The sequence below is a fragment of the Solanum dulcamara genome, chromosome 4 (assembly GCF_947179165.1).
Source record: "Solanum dulcamara chromosome 4, daSolDulc1.2, whole genome shotgun sequence".
Classification (NCBI taxonomy): domain Eukaryota; kingdom Viridiplantae; phylum Streptophyta; class Magnoliopsida; order Solanales; family Solanaceae; genus Solanum; species Solanum dulcamara.
Window position 1 is genome coordinate 7,501 of NC_077240.1, and position 14,502 is coordinate 22,002.

Genomic DNA, 14,502 nt, shown 5'->3' on the forward strand with positions numbered 1-14,502 from the left:
AGAGAGTTACTGATCTACCTCAGCTCACCTGCACCCTCAACACCAACATACAAGATCTTACAGATGAGTATGCTGTGTGTGAGTCTGAGAATGAGGAAGATTTTGATGACCAGCCTCTGCAAGACCATGAGGATGATGATAATAATAGTGAGAGTGAGCAGTTGATCAAGATCTTCAGTCCCTCTTCTGATAATGTTTATGAAGATGAAATTAAGCAAGCAACTAGCTCACAGGGATTATCTCCTAGAGGGATTCATAGGACCAGACTTAGCACTAAACCAAAAACCTCTTCAACATTTGTCCTCACTGGCAGGCCAAATACCAGGCTCCAAACTCTCAAACCTTTTAAATGATTAGCATCCTCAGTTGGAATGTGAGGGGTATTAATACCCAAGGAGCTATGGAGAGAATTAAACTTCTCAAAAACATTCATCATATCTCTATCATTGCCATTTTAGAACCTTTCTCTGACAATACTCAACTGCAGTACTTCAGAAATCTTCTCAATATGGACTATGCTACTCATAATCCTAATGGTAAAATTTGGATTTTCTGGACAAAAGATGTGAGTTGCACTATTTTGGAAAATGAGGAACAGCTGATCACTTGTGACATTAACCATGTTATGAGCCCTAATCAGTTCATTACTACATTTGTGTATGCCAAGTGTAAGGACCACCTCAGAAGACCTCTATGGGACAGCATGCTGCAGCAGTCCATTACTTCTCTTCCATGGTGTACTGTAGGTGACTTCAATGTTATTACTGACCCTGAAGAAAAACTTGGGGGGGTCATGTATAATATGAGAAAGAGCCTTGAGTTCATTAGTATTATAGAGGCTAGTGGCCTGCAAGACCTTGGCTTTACAGGGCAGAAATACACCTGGTGCAATCAAAGAGGCATCATGTCCAGAGTATGGAAGAGACTTGATAGGGGAATGGTTAATGATAAATGGCTGGAAACCATGCCCCTTACTTCCATAACTCATCTCCCCTCAGTTGGTTCTGATCATTGCCCTCTACTTATGGAAATGATAGATCAACATCATAATCCCATCATATACTTCAAGTTCCTTAACTGTTGGCCTGAACAACCTTCCTTTATGGATCTTGTTGAGAACTGCTGGAGCAGGTCCATTGAGGGTAATCCAATGTGGATCTTTCACATGAAGATGAAGAGGCTTGCTAATACTCTTAGTAACTGGTCTAGGAACCAATTTGGTGATATCTATGCTAAAGTTAAAGAGTATGAGGAAGCTGTTAAACAAGCTGAAGAGGACCTGATTAACATGCAATCCAATGAAAACAGATCCAAGCTCCATGCCATCAATGCTGAATACATCAGGTATATGAAAATGGAGAATACTATCCTTAGGCAAAAGACTCAGCTGCAGTGGTTTAAAGAAGGTGATATGAATTCTAGTTACTTCCATGCCCTGATTAGAGGCAGAAGAAGGAAGTTGTACATTCACAGGATTCAGACTGAGGAAGGCTCATGGGTGCAGGGTGATGCTGAAATAGCTGAGGCAGCCTGTGAGCACTTCCAGCAGATCTTCACAGGGGAAGAGAATTACATCCAGCAGCATAACCTTTAATGCATCACTCCTATGGTTACTGACCAGCAAAATGATACCCTCCAAGCCACCCCATCTATGGAAGAGCTGAAAACTGTGGTCTTTGCCATGAACCCCAACTCAGCAGCTGGTCCTGATGGGATGAATGGCAAATTCTTCCAAGTATGCTGGGATATCATCAAAGAAGACCTCCTTAGTGTAGTCAATTCCTTCTTCTGTGGTCAGACTATGCCTAAGTACTTCTCTCATGCTTGCTTAGTTCTCCTCCCTAAAGTAAAGCACCCTACCAAAATTTCTGAATTCAGGCCCATAAGTCTGAGTAATTTTACTAACAAAATCATATCCAAACTCCTTTGTCTTAGATTAGCCCCTATTCTGCCTAACCTCATCTCCCTTAACCAATCAGGCTTTGTTAAAAATAGGAGCATCTCTGAGAATATCATGCTGGCCCAAGAAATCATCCACCAGATAAAAAAGCCTAACATAGGAGGCAATGTTGTGATCAAACTTGACATGGCCAAAGCTTATGATAGGGTCTCTTGGTCCTACACTTGCCTGGTTCTGAGAAGAATGGGCTTTGGTGAAAGATTCATTGATATGGCATGGAGAATCATGTCTGATAATTGGTATTCTGTCATAGTTAATGGATCTAGGCATGGTTTCTTTCATTCCACAAGGGGCCTCAAGCAGGGTGACCCTCTATCCCCAGCCTTATTCATCCTTGGAGCTGAAGTTCTCTCTAGACTTATGAACAAACTTCATCATCATCCTCAGTTCCATGGTTTCTACATGTCCCAAAAGGGTCCTCAGATTAACCACCTTAGCTTTGCTGATGATATCATTATTTTTGCTTTTGGAAGGAAGCAAACCTTGACTCTCATCATGGAGACTTTGGATACTTATGAAAAGACCTCTGGACAACTGATCAACAAGCATAAAAGCCACTTCATGATTCCTTCCAATGCTTTCCAATCTACTGTGCAGAGAATCAAGCATATTACTGGTTTCACTCAAAAGAGCAGCCCCATCACCTACCTGGGATGCCCCATCTACATTGGAAGGCAGAGAATTATCTACTACTCTGAGCTTATTGCAAAGGTAGTTAATAAGATCACAGGATGGCAGGTAAAGATCCTGAGCTATGGGGGCAGAGTTACTCTTGTCAAACATGTCATCCAAGCCATGCCCATTCACTTGCTTGCAGCCAGCACTCCACCCTCCACTACCATCAAGCAAATCCAAAGCATTACTGCCAACTTCTTTTGGGGGTGGAAGAATGACAAAAGGAAGTACCATTGGTCTTCTTGGAAGAACCTGAGTTTCCCATATGATGAGGGGGGCATAGGGGTCAGACAAATTGCTGATGTTGCTAAGTCCTTTCAATACAAGCAATGGTGGACTCTTAGAACCAAGAACACCTTGTGGGGTGACTTCCTTAAAGCCAAGTATTGTCAGAGGGCTAATATCATCACCAAGAAATGGGATACTGGCCAATCCCTTACTTGGAAACACCTGATGCACAACAAGACTCACATGGAGCCTCATATTCAATGGCAAATCTTGTCTGGTACTTGCCTCTTTTGGTGGGACAAATGGCTGGGGGTTGGACCTCTAGCACTCTTCACCACTAACAGTTGCAGGTTCAACAACATTCAAGTTTCTGCCTTCTTGACCAATGGTCAATGGAATGTGGATCTTGTCATACAAAAGGCTCCTCCCCAACTTGTGTCAACCATCCTGGCTACCTACATCAACTATCAGCCTCTCCAGCAAGATCAACCAAGCTGGAAGCCCACTAGTTCTGGGGAGTTCAGTTGTTCCACAGCATGGGAGCTCATCAGAGCCAAAAGACCCAAGACTAAGCTCAATTCTTCCACATGGCACAACCTCATCCCTTTCAAATACTCTTTCCTGGTCTGGAGAGCTTTTAGAGGGAAGTTACCCACCAATGAGAGCTTGATCAGATTTGGTCATACACCCTCTCAGTGCTACTGCTGCCATAGACCTGGCCAAGACACTATTGATCACATTTTTGTTGCAGGTTCATTTGCTACCAACATTTGGAAAGTCTTCTCTGATTCCTTGGGTATCACTAAGGAGTACACACCTCTTAGAACTCTTTTGATGAGGTGGTGGAATTCTAAGTATAAGAATAATGCTCATAAGCTTATTCTGCAGGCTACTCCTATTTCCATTTGTTGGAACCTTTGGAAAAACAGATGTGCCTCTAAATATGGTGGAAAACATTCTAATCTGGCTAGAGTCAAATTCTCTATCTACAAAGATATCCACAACTTGCTCACCATAGCCTTCCCCTATATCAAGTGGCCTACCAGCTGGAAGGAACTGGTCCTTTGGATTGATCAGTGTTCTCATGTTATCCAAATCACTCCTGTGAAATGGATAAAGCCAGCAGGCCACAGGGTGAAACTAAATACAGATGGCAGTGCTCTTGACAACCCTGGCAACATTGGTGGAGGAGGAGTCTTAAGAAATTCTTATGGTGATCTCATTTTTGCCTTTGCTGTCCCCTTAGGCACAGGTACTAATAATCAAGCTGAGATTAAAGCAGCTATCTTTGGCCTCTCCTGGTGCCTCCACCTTGGTTACTACAAGGTAGAACTAGAAGTGGATTCTGAACTCCTCACCAAGTGGCTGCATCATCAAGCAAAGCCTCCCTGGACCATCAAAGGACTGCTGGACAACCTTCACAATATCATCTGTCAGTTCCAGGCTTTTCAATGCAACCACACCTTTAGGGAGGCCAACTCCATTGCTGATGCATTATCCAAGCACAGCCACAAATGTACTTCTCCTGAGCTATACTTCATAAAACAGGATCTCCCCAAAGAAGCTAAAGCCCACCTGGAACTGGACAGGTTGGGAATGGCTAGCTTCAGAAGAAGGAAGCTCAAGAGAATCAAGAAACCCCCCTGATCTGCTGCACTGCTGTTCTAACTCTATCTTCAAATTATGAATAGATACAAATATTTTGAAGATACCACAGTTAGAACCACTGTAAAAGGGAGAGTCTCCCATACATATTACTTGCTCACAATAACCAACTCACCTCTTGAGGTAAGAAATAGTATATATTCTTTTTTCTATTTCACTAATCTGATTTTGCAGGGTCCTAGATCTTCAGCTACCATGATTACACTTCAGCTTGGAGCACCACTGGAGTACCTGCTGCAGGGCAGCAGGTGCAGGGTGTGGAATAACATGTGGACCTGTCCAATGCCCCCCAAACTTTGCAGGATGGTAGAATATATTATTTTGACAAGTCCCAAGAAGTTTCAGCCCAAACGGATAATTGGAGGCGTTAGGCGAGCGACATGGAAACATTCAGCTGCCTTAAGCCTAAAGAGAGGGTCTTTAGTAATTTGGGCCCTCCAACTTGGGAAAAAAGTCTTCAAACTTTGCAGGACTAAAGGAGAGGATATATATGCTAACTCCATAAAGTTTCAACTCAAATGGACAATTGGAGACGTTAGTCGAGCGACTTGGAAAATGATAACACTCTCCAAAGCTCTTACTGAGGTCCCTTCTTTATTGCTAGTCTGTGTATATTATTTTTTGTTTGGGCTTGTTTGCTGTATTATTGCAGGTGTCTGGAGTAATATATTAGCATTCTCCAACAACAAATACGTAGACAAGAGCACAAAAACAACTTCCAAACACCCTGCAACCTCTAAGCTTCAGCAGGGCAGCAGGTGCAGGGTGTGGAGTAGCATGTGTACTTGTCCAATGCCCCCCAAACTTTGCAGGATGTTAGAATATATTATTTTGACAAGTCCCAAGAAGTTTCAGCCCAAACGGATAATTGGAGGCGTTAGGCGAGCGACATGGAAACATTCAGCTGCCTTAAGCCTAAAGAGAGGGTCTTTAGTAATTTGGGCCCTCCAACTTGGGAAAAAAGTCTTCAAACTTTGTAGGACTAAAGGAGAGGATATATATGCTAACTCCATAAAGTTTCAACTCAAATGGACAATTGGAGACGTTAGTCGAGCGACTTGGAAAATGATAACACTCTCCAAAGCTCTTACTGAGGTCCCTTCTTTATTGCTAGTCTGTGTATATTATTTCTTGTTTGGGCTTGTTTGCTGTATTATTGCAGGTTTCTGTAGTAATATATTAGCATTCTCCAACAACAAATACATAGACAAGAGCACAAAAACAACTTCCAAACACCCTGCAACCTCTAAGCTTCAGCAGGGCAGCAGGTGCAGGGTGTGGAGTAGCATGTGTACTTGTCCAATGCCCCCCAAACTTTGCAGGATGTTAGAATATATTATTTTGACAAGTCCCAAGAAGTTTCAGCCCAAACGGATAATTGGAGGCGTTAGGCGAGCGACATGGAAACATTCAGCTGCCTTAAGCCTAAACAGAGGGTCTTTAGTAATTTGGACCCTCCAACTTGGGAAACAAGTCCTCAAACTTTGCAGGACTAAAGAAGAGGATATACATGCTAACTCCATAAAGTTTCAACTCAAATGGATAACTGGAGACGTTAGTCGAGCGGCTTGGAAAATGCTAACAGGCTCCAAAATCCTTTTTGAGATCCATTCCTCTCTACTAACCTGTTTAGATCTTTGCTTGTGTTTGGTTATTTGTTGTGTATTTGCAGGTTGTTGGAGACTTACACCAACATGCTTTAACAGCAAATACATAGAGGACAACACCTGCATCAACTCAACACCTGCAGCAGCCCAACACCTGCAACACCTGCAGCAGTTCAACACCTGTTTGCTTTGTTGCTTGTCTTTGGTTGACTGTTCTTGTTTATCTTTGGTTGGGTGGTTTGTTGGTTCTGATTGTCTGTGCAGGTACTCCAAGAAGTTGAACCTGATCACAACAAAGGACACTTGTGTAACTGATACCAACAAACACCATAATCACAAAGGAAGCAACAAGAACATGTACTCTTGCTTGAGATCTCTTCTTAGGCCTCCACAAGGACTATGCAGAACTTCCAGCTGGTTCTTGTGTTTGTTTGGTTGTTTGCATTTGGCTGATTGTTTTGGCTTAGGGACATCAATAACTGGGGAACTATTCCATCATAAGTTGGAGTTGATCACCAGGACTTCACAGACACAATCCCATAACTTCCAATCCAGTTTTTGGCCTTGTTCTCCTCCATCCTTTTGGACATGGCCTTTGTCCAATTATGCAGGCCCTCTTTGGAACTGCTATGAGGGCTGCAAAGTCTTGGGGCTCCTATGGAGCAGCTTTCCATCCACAGCCTCTATCAACACTCCACAGCAACAACTACACCAACTTGCAACACACAAGGAACATGGATGCAGAAGCCTACAGCTCTCTTTGCTTGGGAGGTTTGTTGGTTGTGTTTGCCTATGCAGGTACCCCAGATGCAGCTCCCTCCTTGCCCCCTTTGGAAAAAAGGCTGCAGTAACCTGGGGCTGCCATGAAGCAACACAATCAGCTTGCCAACCACATTCTCCATTATCAACACACCCCAGCAACAACTTCATCCACCTGCAGCAGACAAGATACATATACAAGTTTGTGTGCTGTGGTTTTCTGTGCAGGTACTCCAAGAAGTCCAACCACCTCAAAACAAAGACCAACAAGCAGCCTAGGGAAACTGCAGCAATCAGAACATGCAGATTAGCAGCATTGGGTTTGTTGTTTTTGTTTTTGTTTGTCTGTGCAGGTGCAAATCCTCAGAATTCTCCATGCATACCAGATGCATTCCATCAACATCTGCAACAGCTCCACCAACTTGCAGCAGACAAGGAACAAATACAAGCTAATAGCACTAGCTACAGCAGCTTGCACACCTCTTTGGCTGTATGTTTTGTTGGTCTGGTTTGGCTGTGCAGGCTGAACCATTTCAAAGCAAGGACCAACAAGCATTACAATGGTAGCAACAAGGAGTTTGTGCAACAGAATTCTTGGAACTGTTCTTATAATTGTATGCTTGCTTGTTTGTTTGCTTCTTTGTTTGTGCAGGTTGTTGGAGATACAGCCCAGAAGGAACTCCAACACCCTCATAGACAACATCCAAGAACCAACAACAATATCATGAGCAGCTGTAAAAGGTTACACCTCCATCAACTCCATATACATACTGTGGGAACACAACACCAAACAACTACTCAGCCACACACCAAACAACAACTCAACCACAGAGCTGAAGCTGAAAGTGCAGAATTGAAAGATGAAGTTCAACAGCATCAGCAACAACAGATGCCAAAACCAACACACCCATGTACAGCAACCTCCAGACTTGGTTGCTTGTGTATGTTTCTGGTTTTGTCTATCTGTGCAGGTGCAGGTATGCAGCAACCATACATTTGGACCACCATGCAGGTGTTCGAATGCAGCTACACTTTCTTCCACAACAAATCAAAGGCTGTTGGCTACTATAGCTCCATATACTTCTTATCCTTTCAGCCTCCATAGCTGTTATCATGATACTGATACAAAGGCATATTTCACCGGGATTTACTTGGTACGACAAGACTAAAAAGAGCAAAGATGAAAAGAATTTCCCATCCCATGCGAGATAGAAGTTTCGTATACTTGGTCTTCTTCAATGTAGCTATGTCTAGTACGTAGCATAGTTGGAATAGGACTAGTGTAGGTTACTTTTCTTTTTCTCATGGAAGGGGAGAGTCTCCCTCATTTATGCTTTCATAGTTGAATTGTACCGGGAGGAGTCCTCTCACAGGTTTACTGCTTTCTAGTTATAGTTAGTCTCTTTTTGTATCGGGGATGAGTTAGCCGACCTTAATTGGTTAGCCGACTTATGAACCACCATAGGATCGGAGGTAAGGTTTATGTCCCCCTCCTTGTAATTTTATTTTTGATTATTTATGTTAAGGCTTGGGGGTGTTGCTTAACCCCTGACTGTGCACGAGAGGTGGGAGCCTCGTGTAAGGTCTGTTCCCATAAAAAAAAAACAAAAAAAAAAAAAAAACTAAACCCTAAACCCTAAACCCCATCGCATCTTCATTTCATGAACTACTTTCTCTCTCTAACATCTCTCTAAGACAAAAGCTCTCTACTAGTCATACAAGTGAGCATTAAGTGGGTATGGGAGGGGAACCACCTCCCAACGTAGAAAAATTTCGTTCGAAAGACAGGAACGAAGATAACGACGACACGAATGCAACGCAAGTCGTAGCATCGGAAAATTCCACCCGTAGCCCCTCCAAAGTGCAAAATCAGTCGGCGATCACTGTAGCACTGTCGGAGGAGCAACTCGCCTGGGTTCATCACATCAACGATTTGGAGAAAGCTGGGCTGATTCGAATCGAACAAATAATTGGGAAATCATCAGCATTGCAAGAACTACACAATATGCAAAAATCAGATCATTTGAATCATCCAAGCTCGAGATATTCGCAGGCGACTGAAGAGGCAAAGTTCACTGCGCCGCCGCAGTTTCCATCACTCGTTCGACCTAGTTCCGGCCATGTTCGAGAGGATATGACCACTGGGGATTGTTCCCCAGACAATGGTGCACATAATGGGACAAGTTTCACCGGCGTAGCTATCGCCGGTGATAATATCGACGCCGGCGCCGGAGCTCCGGCAAGCTTCAAGGACCAAACTCAATGTCAAAATACTCAGCTGGACATGGAGCACCTCACAGGCATAAACAAACCGCTCGAATATCAATTTGGAATCTCAAATTTCAATTTGACCACTGACCGTGATTTTGGCACCGGAGCTCAGGCAACAATTTCCTATCAAAATCAATGCCAACTTACTAAGATGGATAAGGAGAACCTACCAGGTATCCAAAACCAGCTCGAATTTCTACCAAAAGCTTCGAATTTCAATTTGAATTCTGAACGTGAAGAGGTCGCCGGAGCTCCGGCGAGCCAATTGGTTCAAGGCGTAGTTCAACAGGTTCGGGACAGTGTTGGGAAGCTTCCTAGCTATGAGGCAAGCCTCGAATCACTACCAATCGAGTCAAATTTGAAAAGTCGTCAAGACGACAACCACAGTGGGGTCGCCGGAGTTCCGACGAGACAAATGACGAGGGGCCAATACCAAAATGTTCCTAAGGCTGTTGTGAGTCTTCCTACACCAGCTACAGATCCCAAATTAGCTCCGAAAAGTTCAAATCCAAAAAGTCGTCAAGACTTGCTTGAGGAAAATAGTCACAGACACAGTGATGTTAGAATTGAGGAGATTACATTGGCTAATTATCAATCTCAGTACCTTGCCAATGGTATTCAATCCCAAAATAATCAAACGAATCAAATGCCAAAAGGATTGAATCACTCCCACAGCAGCAGCTCAACCACAGGAGCACAAGGTAAGTCCTCTCACTCTATTGAAATCAATATGCAGGGTCAGTATATTTGTCCTCCTAATGACATGCAAATACAGTCTAAGCATATTGCGAATCCTAATAATCTTGTGCAAGTTTTGGATAATAATGTGGTGCATAATGTTAATGAGTCTATCCATCACATTGGTAAGCATAATGCAGATGGGCACCCCTCTAATCCTATAATTGTTGATGTTAACTTATTGAACTCCAAGGGAGCTTGTGAACTCCCTGGTACTGCTCCTAGTATGTTCATGCAGGGTACTGATCATATCAATCCCAGGCCTAACACCAACTCTCAAAACAGGGCCAACAACATGATGCAAATGCATAAGCCTATAAGTATTCAAAACAATTTCCCTAAAGTTTCCTCCAATTTTGATAGGCTAAACCCCACTAACCAGGGCTCCAAACCTGTTAGTAACCAGCCCCAGCCAATAGAAAGCACCTCTAAAAACCCCCCAAAAAACCAGTTCCCTAGTATAAAGGAACAGGTCCCTCAGCCAGCCCCATATACAGTCATCCAAACCTTTGCTTCCAAGCTGAGGATGAACCAAGCAAAAAATGATATCCCCCTTAAATTGTCTGCTCCTATTTACACCACCAGACAAGGCCTACCAGCTGTCATCTATGACAAAGAGGACTTCATGGTGAAATTGGCTAAAAGGTGTAAGTATACCCTTGTTGGAAAATTCAGCAGCACCATGCCTAAAGTGGAGCTAATAAGGAAAAGCTTCATTCTCCAAACTCAATTGGTAGGAGGTGTTAAAATTGCCCACTTCAATGCTAGGCATGTATACATTGACTTGGACAATGAATTGGACTACACAACTGTGTGGACCAAGCAAAGAATGACCATTGAAGGCCAAGCTATGAGAATACAAACCTGGACTCCAACTTTTAGGCCTGAGGAGGAGACTCCCATTGTCCCTGTCTGGGTTGCTCTCCCTGAACTCCCCTGGCATTGTTATGATAAGGAGTTCCTGACCACTCTCTTTGCTCCTGTGGGGAAAGTACTCTTCATGGATGCAGCCTCTATCCAGAAAACTAGGGGAAGTACTGCTAAGGTAAGAGTACAGGTCAACCTTACACAAGAAAGACCCCACCATGTATGGCTTGGGCATGACAAAAGTGATCCTACAATAGGAAGGTGGCAGGAACTTTTATATGAGAGTGTGCCTGAGTACTGCATGTATTGCAAGCGTCAGGGGCACATGGTGCATGTGTGTAATATCAAGAGAAGAGATGAAGAACAAATGAAAAAGAAAAGTTCTGAAAATACAATAAAAAATACAAGCCAAACTCAGGGAGAGAACAAAGAGCACAACCAACCTCAATCTGACAACTTACAGGTGCACCAAAATCCTTTGACATCCAATATACCACAACAGTCACAGAACAATAAGGCTAGCAAGGAGGACAATGCTTGGCAAACTCAGAGAAGGAAACAGAACAAAGGTCACATTAATGGCCAACTGAACCAAGAAACAAGAGCTGCAGGAGTATTAACCAAAGGTAAGTATGTTGCAGTGCAGCAAAGCAAAGTAAATCCAGGAGCTACAGACAACCAAAGGAACTCTTTGTTGAAGAGTTCATCAACAAGGCAGGCAAGCACTACAACTGAGAGGCAAGGTATTGACTTATCTCTCCCACAAACCCCATCCCCCCATATTGTATGTATAAATACCAGCTTAACAGGTACCACTCAAAGAACCAATGTTGCAGGGGACCCAGGTATTGACTTTATCCTCCCAAACCCCAGGATGCCCCCTATTATTAATGTTACTGCTGCTGAGGATTTTGGGGGTCAGGCTGGAAGTGAAAAGGAGACACTTTCTAATCTACAGGAAGGGGTAACCACAGGGGGAAGGGATTTGTCTCATGTTTTGCATGAGAACCAAAACACTGACCCTAAGAGTGACTATAGAGCCCCTGCAACCACTGAGCATAACAATACAAATGACCCAGCCCTTGCTGAAAATGCTGAAGGAAATGGTACTGCACAGAATCTTACCATGACAACTCCTAAAGGCTTAATGGCTAAAGACTTGGGGTCATTTGCTAGCACCAGTGCCAAAAACTCAACTGCAAAGAGGAACAAGTTAAGTAAGAAAAAGAGAGATGCTACAAAGAAGAGAATTGAAGAAAAAAATCTTGCTGAAGGAGCTCCTAAATTTGCTGACAGCATGGCTATGCAACAAAATCATCAGCCTTGCCAGCAATTTTTGATTGATGATGATCAAGTGGGAATGGACATTACTCCCCTCCAATCCCATGGCAATCTCACAACTCCCACTCAGTCAGCAGGTATCCTGCCTGAGTCCAATACTGGTGCATCACAGCCCATGTGTACTCTCAATACCAATAATGAAACTCCTCCTGAGGTTGATGAATATGCAGTGTGTGAATCTGAGAATGAGGAGGATAGTGATTACCAACCAATCAATGAGTATGATGATGATGAAGTTGTGAGTGAACAATTAATAAAGGCCTTCAGTCCATCCAGGGACAATGATTATGAAGATGAGATCCAAATGGTTGCTAAGGCTCAGGGACTATCTCCCAGGGGTGCATACAGGACAAAATTCCAACCAACTAGCCCTGTGAAATCTGCCCCCAAGGGTAGACCAAACACTAGACTACATACCTCCAAAGTTTCCCAATGAGTAGTATCCTCAGTTGGAATATAAGGGGTATCAATACCCAAGGGGCCATGGAAAGACTCAAGTCTCTTAAAAGTATCCACCATATTTCCTTTTTTGCAATTCTGGAACCTTTCTCTGATAGTTCTCAGATTCATCAGTTTAGAAACCATCTCAATATGGACAATGCTCTCAGCAACCCAAATGGTAAGATTTGGTTGTTTTGGAACAAGGAAGTGGACTGTAAGATTCTAGAAAATGGGGAGCAAGTGATTACTTGTGAACTTAACCATGTAATGAATCCAAATCAGTTCAGTGTTTCATTTGTTTATGCAAAATGTAAAGATCATCTCAGAAGGCCTCTATGGGATAGCATGCTGCAGCAGTCAAATACCTCCCTTCCTTGGTGCTCTTTAGGTGATTTCAATGTTATCACTGAACCTGAAGAGAAACTTGGGGGTATCACATACAATATGAGAAAGAGTTTGGAGTTCATAAGCATTATTGAAGCCTATGGTCTTCAGGATTTGGGATACACTGGGCAAAAATACACTTGGTCTAATCAGAGAGGCATCTACTCTAGAATATGGAAGAGATTAGATAGAGGTATGGTAAATGACAAGTGGATGGAAGTTATGCCTCAGACTACTATCACTCACTTACCTACTGTTGGTTCTGACCATTGCCCTCTCCTGTTAGAATTCACTGAACACCATCAGCACCATATCAAATATTTTAAATTTCTGAACTGTTGGACAGACCACCCTTCATTTATGGAAACTGTCAACAACTGCTGGAACAGGAATATTGAAGGTAATCCAATGTGGTGCTTCCATCAGAAAATGAAGAGATTATCTACTACTCTTAGTAGGTGGTCTAGGCTGCAGTTTGGGGACATCTATGCAAAGGTGAAAGAGTATGAAGACAAGGCTAGACAAGGTGAGGAGGATCTGATTCTTGATAACTCTGAGGAATGTAGAACCAATCTTTATTCCATCAATGCTGAGTATATTAGATATCTAAAGTTGGAGGACTCCATGCTCAAACAAAAGACTCAGTTGCAATGGTTCAAAGAGGGAGACAAGAACTCCAAGTACTTTCATGCAATTATCAGAGGAAGAAGAAGGAAACTCTTCATCCATAGGATTCAAAATGATGAAGGTAACTGGTTACAAGGGGATGATGACATAGCCAGGGCTGCTTGTGATCATTTCCAGAACATTTTCACTGGTGAAGACACTCATATTCAGGAGGATGCCCTTCAATGTATTCCTAAACTTGTCACAGATGATCAGAACAGGGACCTACAAGCTCTCCCCAACTTGGAGGAACTGAGGACTGTGGTCTTCTCTATGAACCCCAACTCAGCAGCTGGCCCTGATGGAATGAATGGTAAGTTTTTTCAGGAATGCTGGGAGATCATCAAAGAAGACCTATTCAGAGTGGTCCTTTCATTCTTTAATGGCCAAACACTGCCTAAGTACTATACTCATACCTGTTTGGTCTTACTACCAAAAGTAAGCCATCCCAACAAGCTCTCGGAATTCAGGCCTATTAGCCTTAGTAACTTTACCAATAAGATTATTTCCAAGCTTTTATGCCTCAGACTAGCACCCACTCTCCCTACTCTTATTTCCCCTAACCAATCTGGTTTTGTTAAGAATAGGAGTATTTCTGAGAACATCATGCTAGCTCAAGAAATCATTCATCAAATTAAGAAGCCTAATGTGGGTGGTAATGTGGTCATTAAGCTTGACATGGCCAAAGCCTATGATAGAGTTTCTTGGTCCTATATCTGTTTAATCTTGAGGAGAATGGGCTTTGGAGAAAGGTTCATTGATATGGTGTGGAGGATTATGTCTCACAACTGGTACTCCATCATTATCAATGGCTCAAGACATGGCTTTTTCCACTCTACAAGAGGCCTTAAACAAGGGGATCCTCTCTCTCCCTCCTTGTTCATCCTTGGGGCTGAAGTC

The 14,502-nt window shown here is 43.0% G+C and overlaps 1 protein-coding gene across 1 annotated transcript; it reads left to right on the forward strand.

The window, feature by feature from the left end:
• Positions 1 to 400: 400 nt before the first annotated feature.
• On the forward strand, positions 401 to 1,594 carry LOC129886937 (uncharacterized). The gene has a single exon (XM_055961842.1). The coding sequence runs from the start codon at positions 401 to 403 to the stop codon at positions 1,592 to 1,594; it is 1,194 nt and encodes a 397-aa protein (XP_055817817.1).
• Positions 1,595 to 14,502: the final 12,908 nt, after the last annotated feature.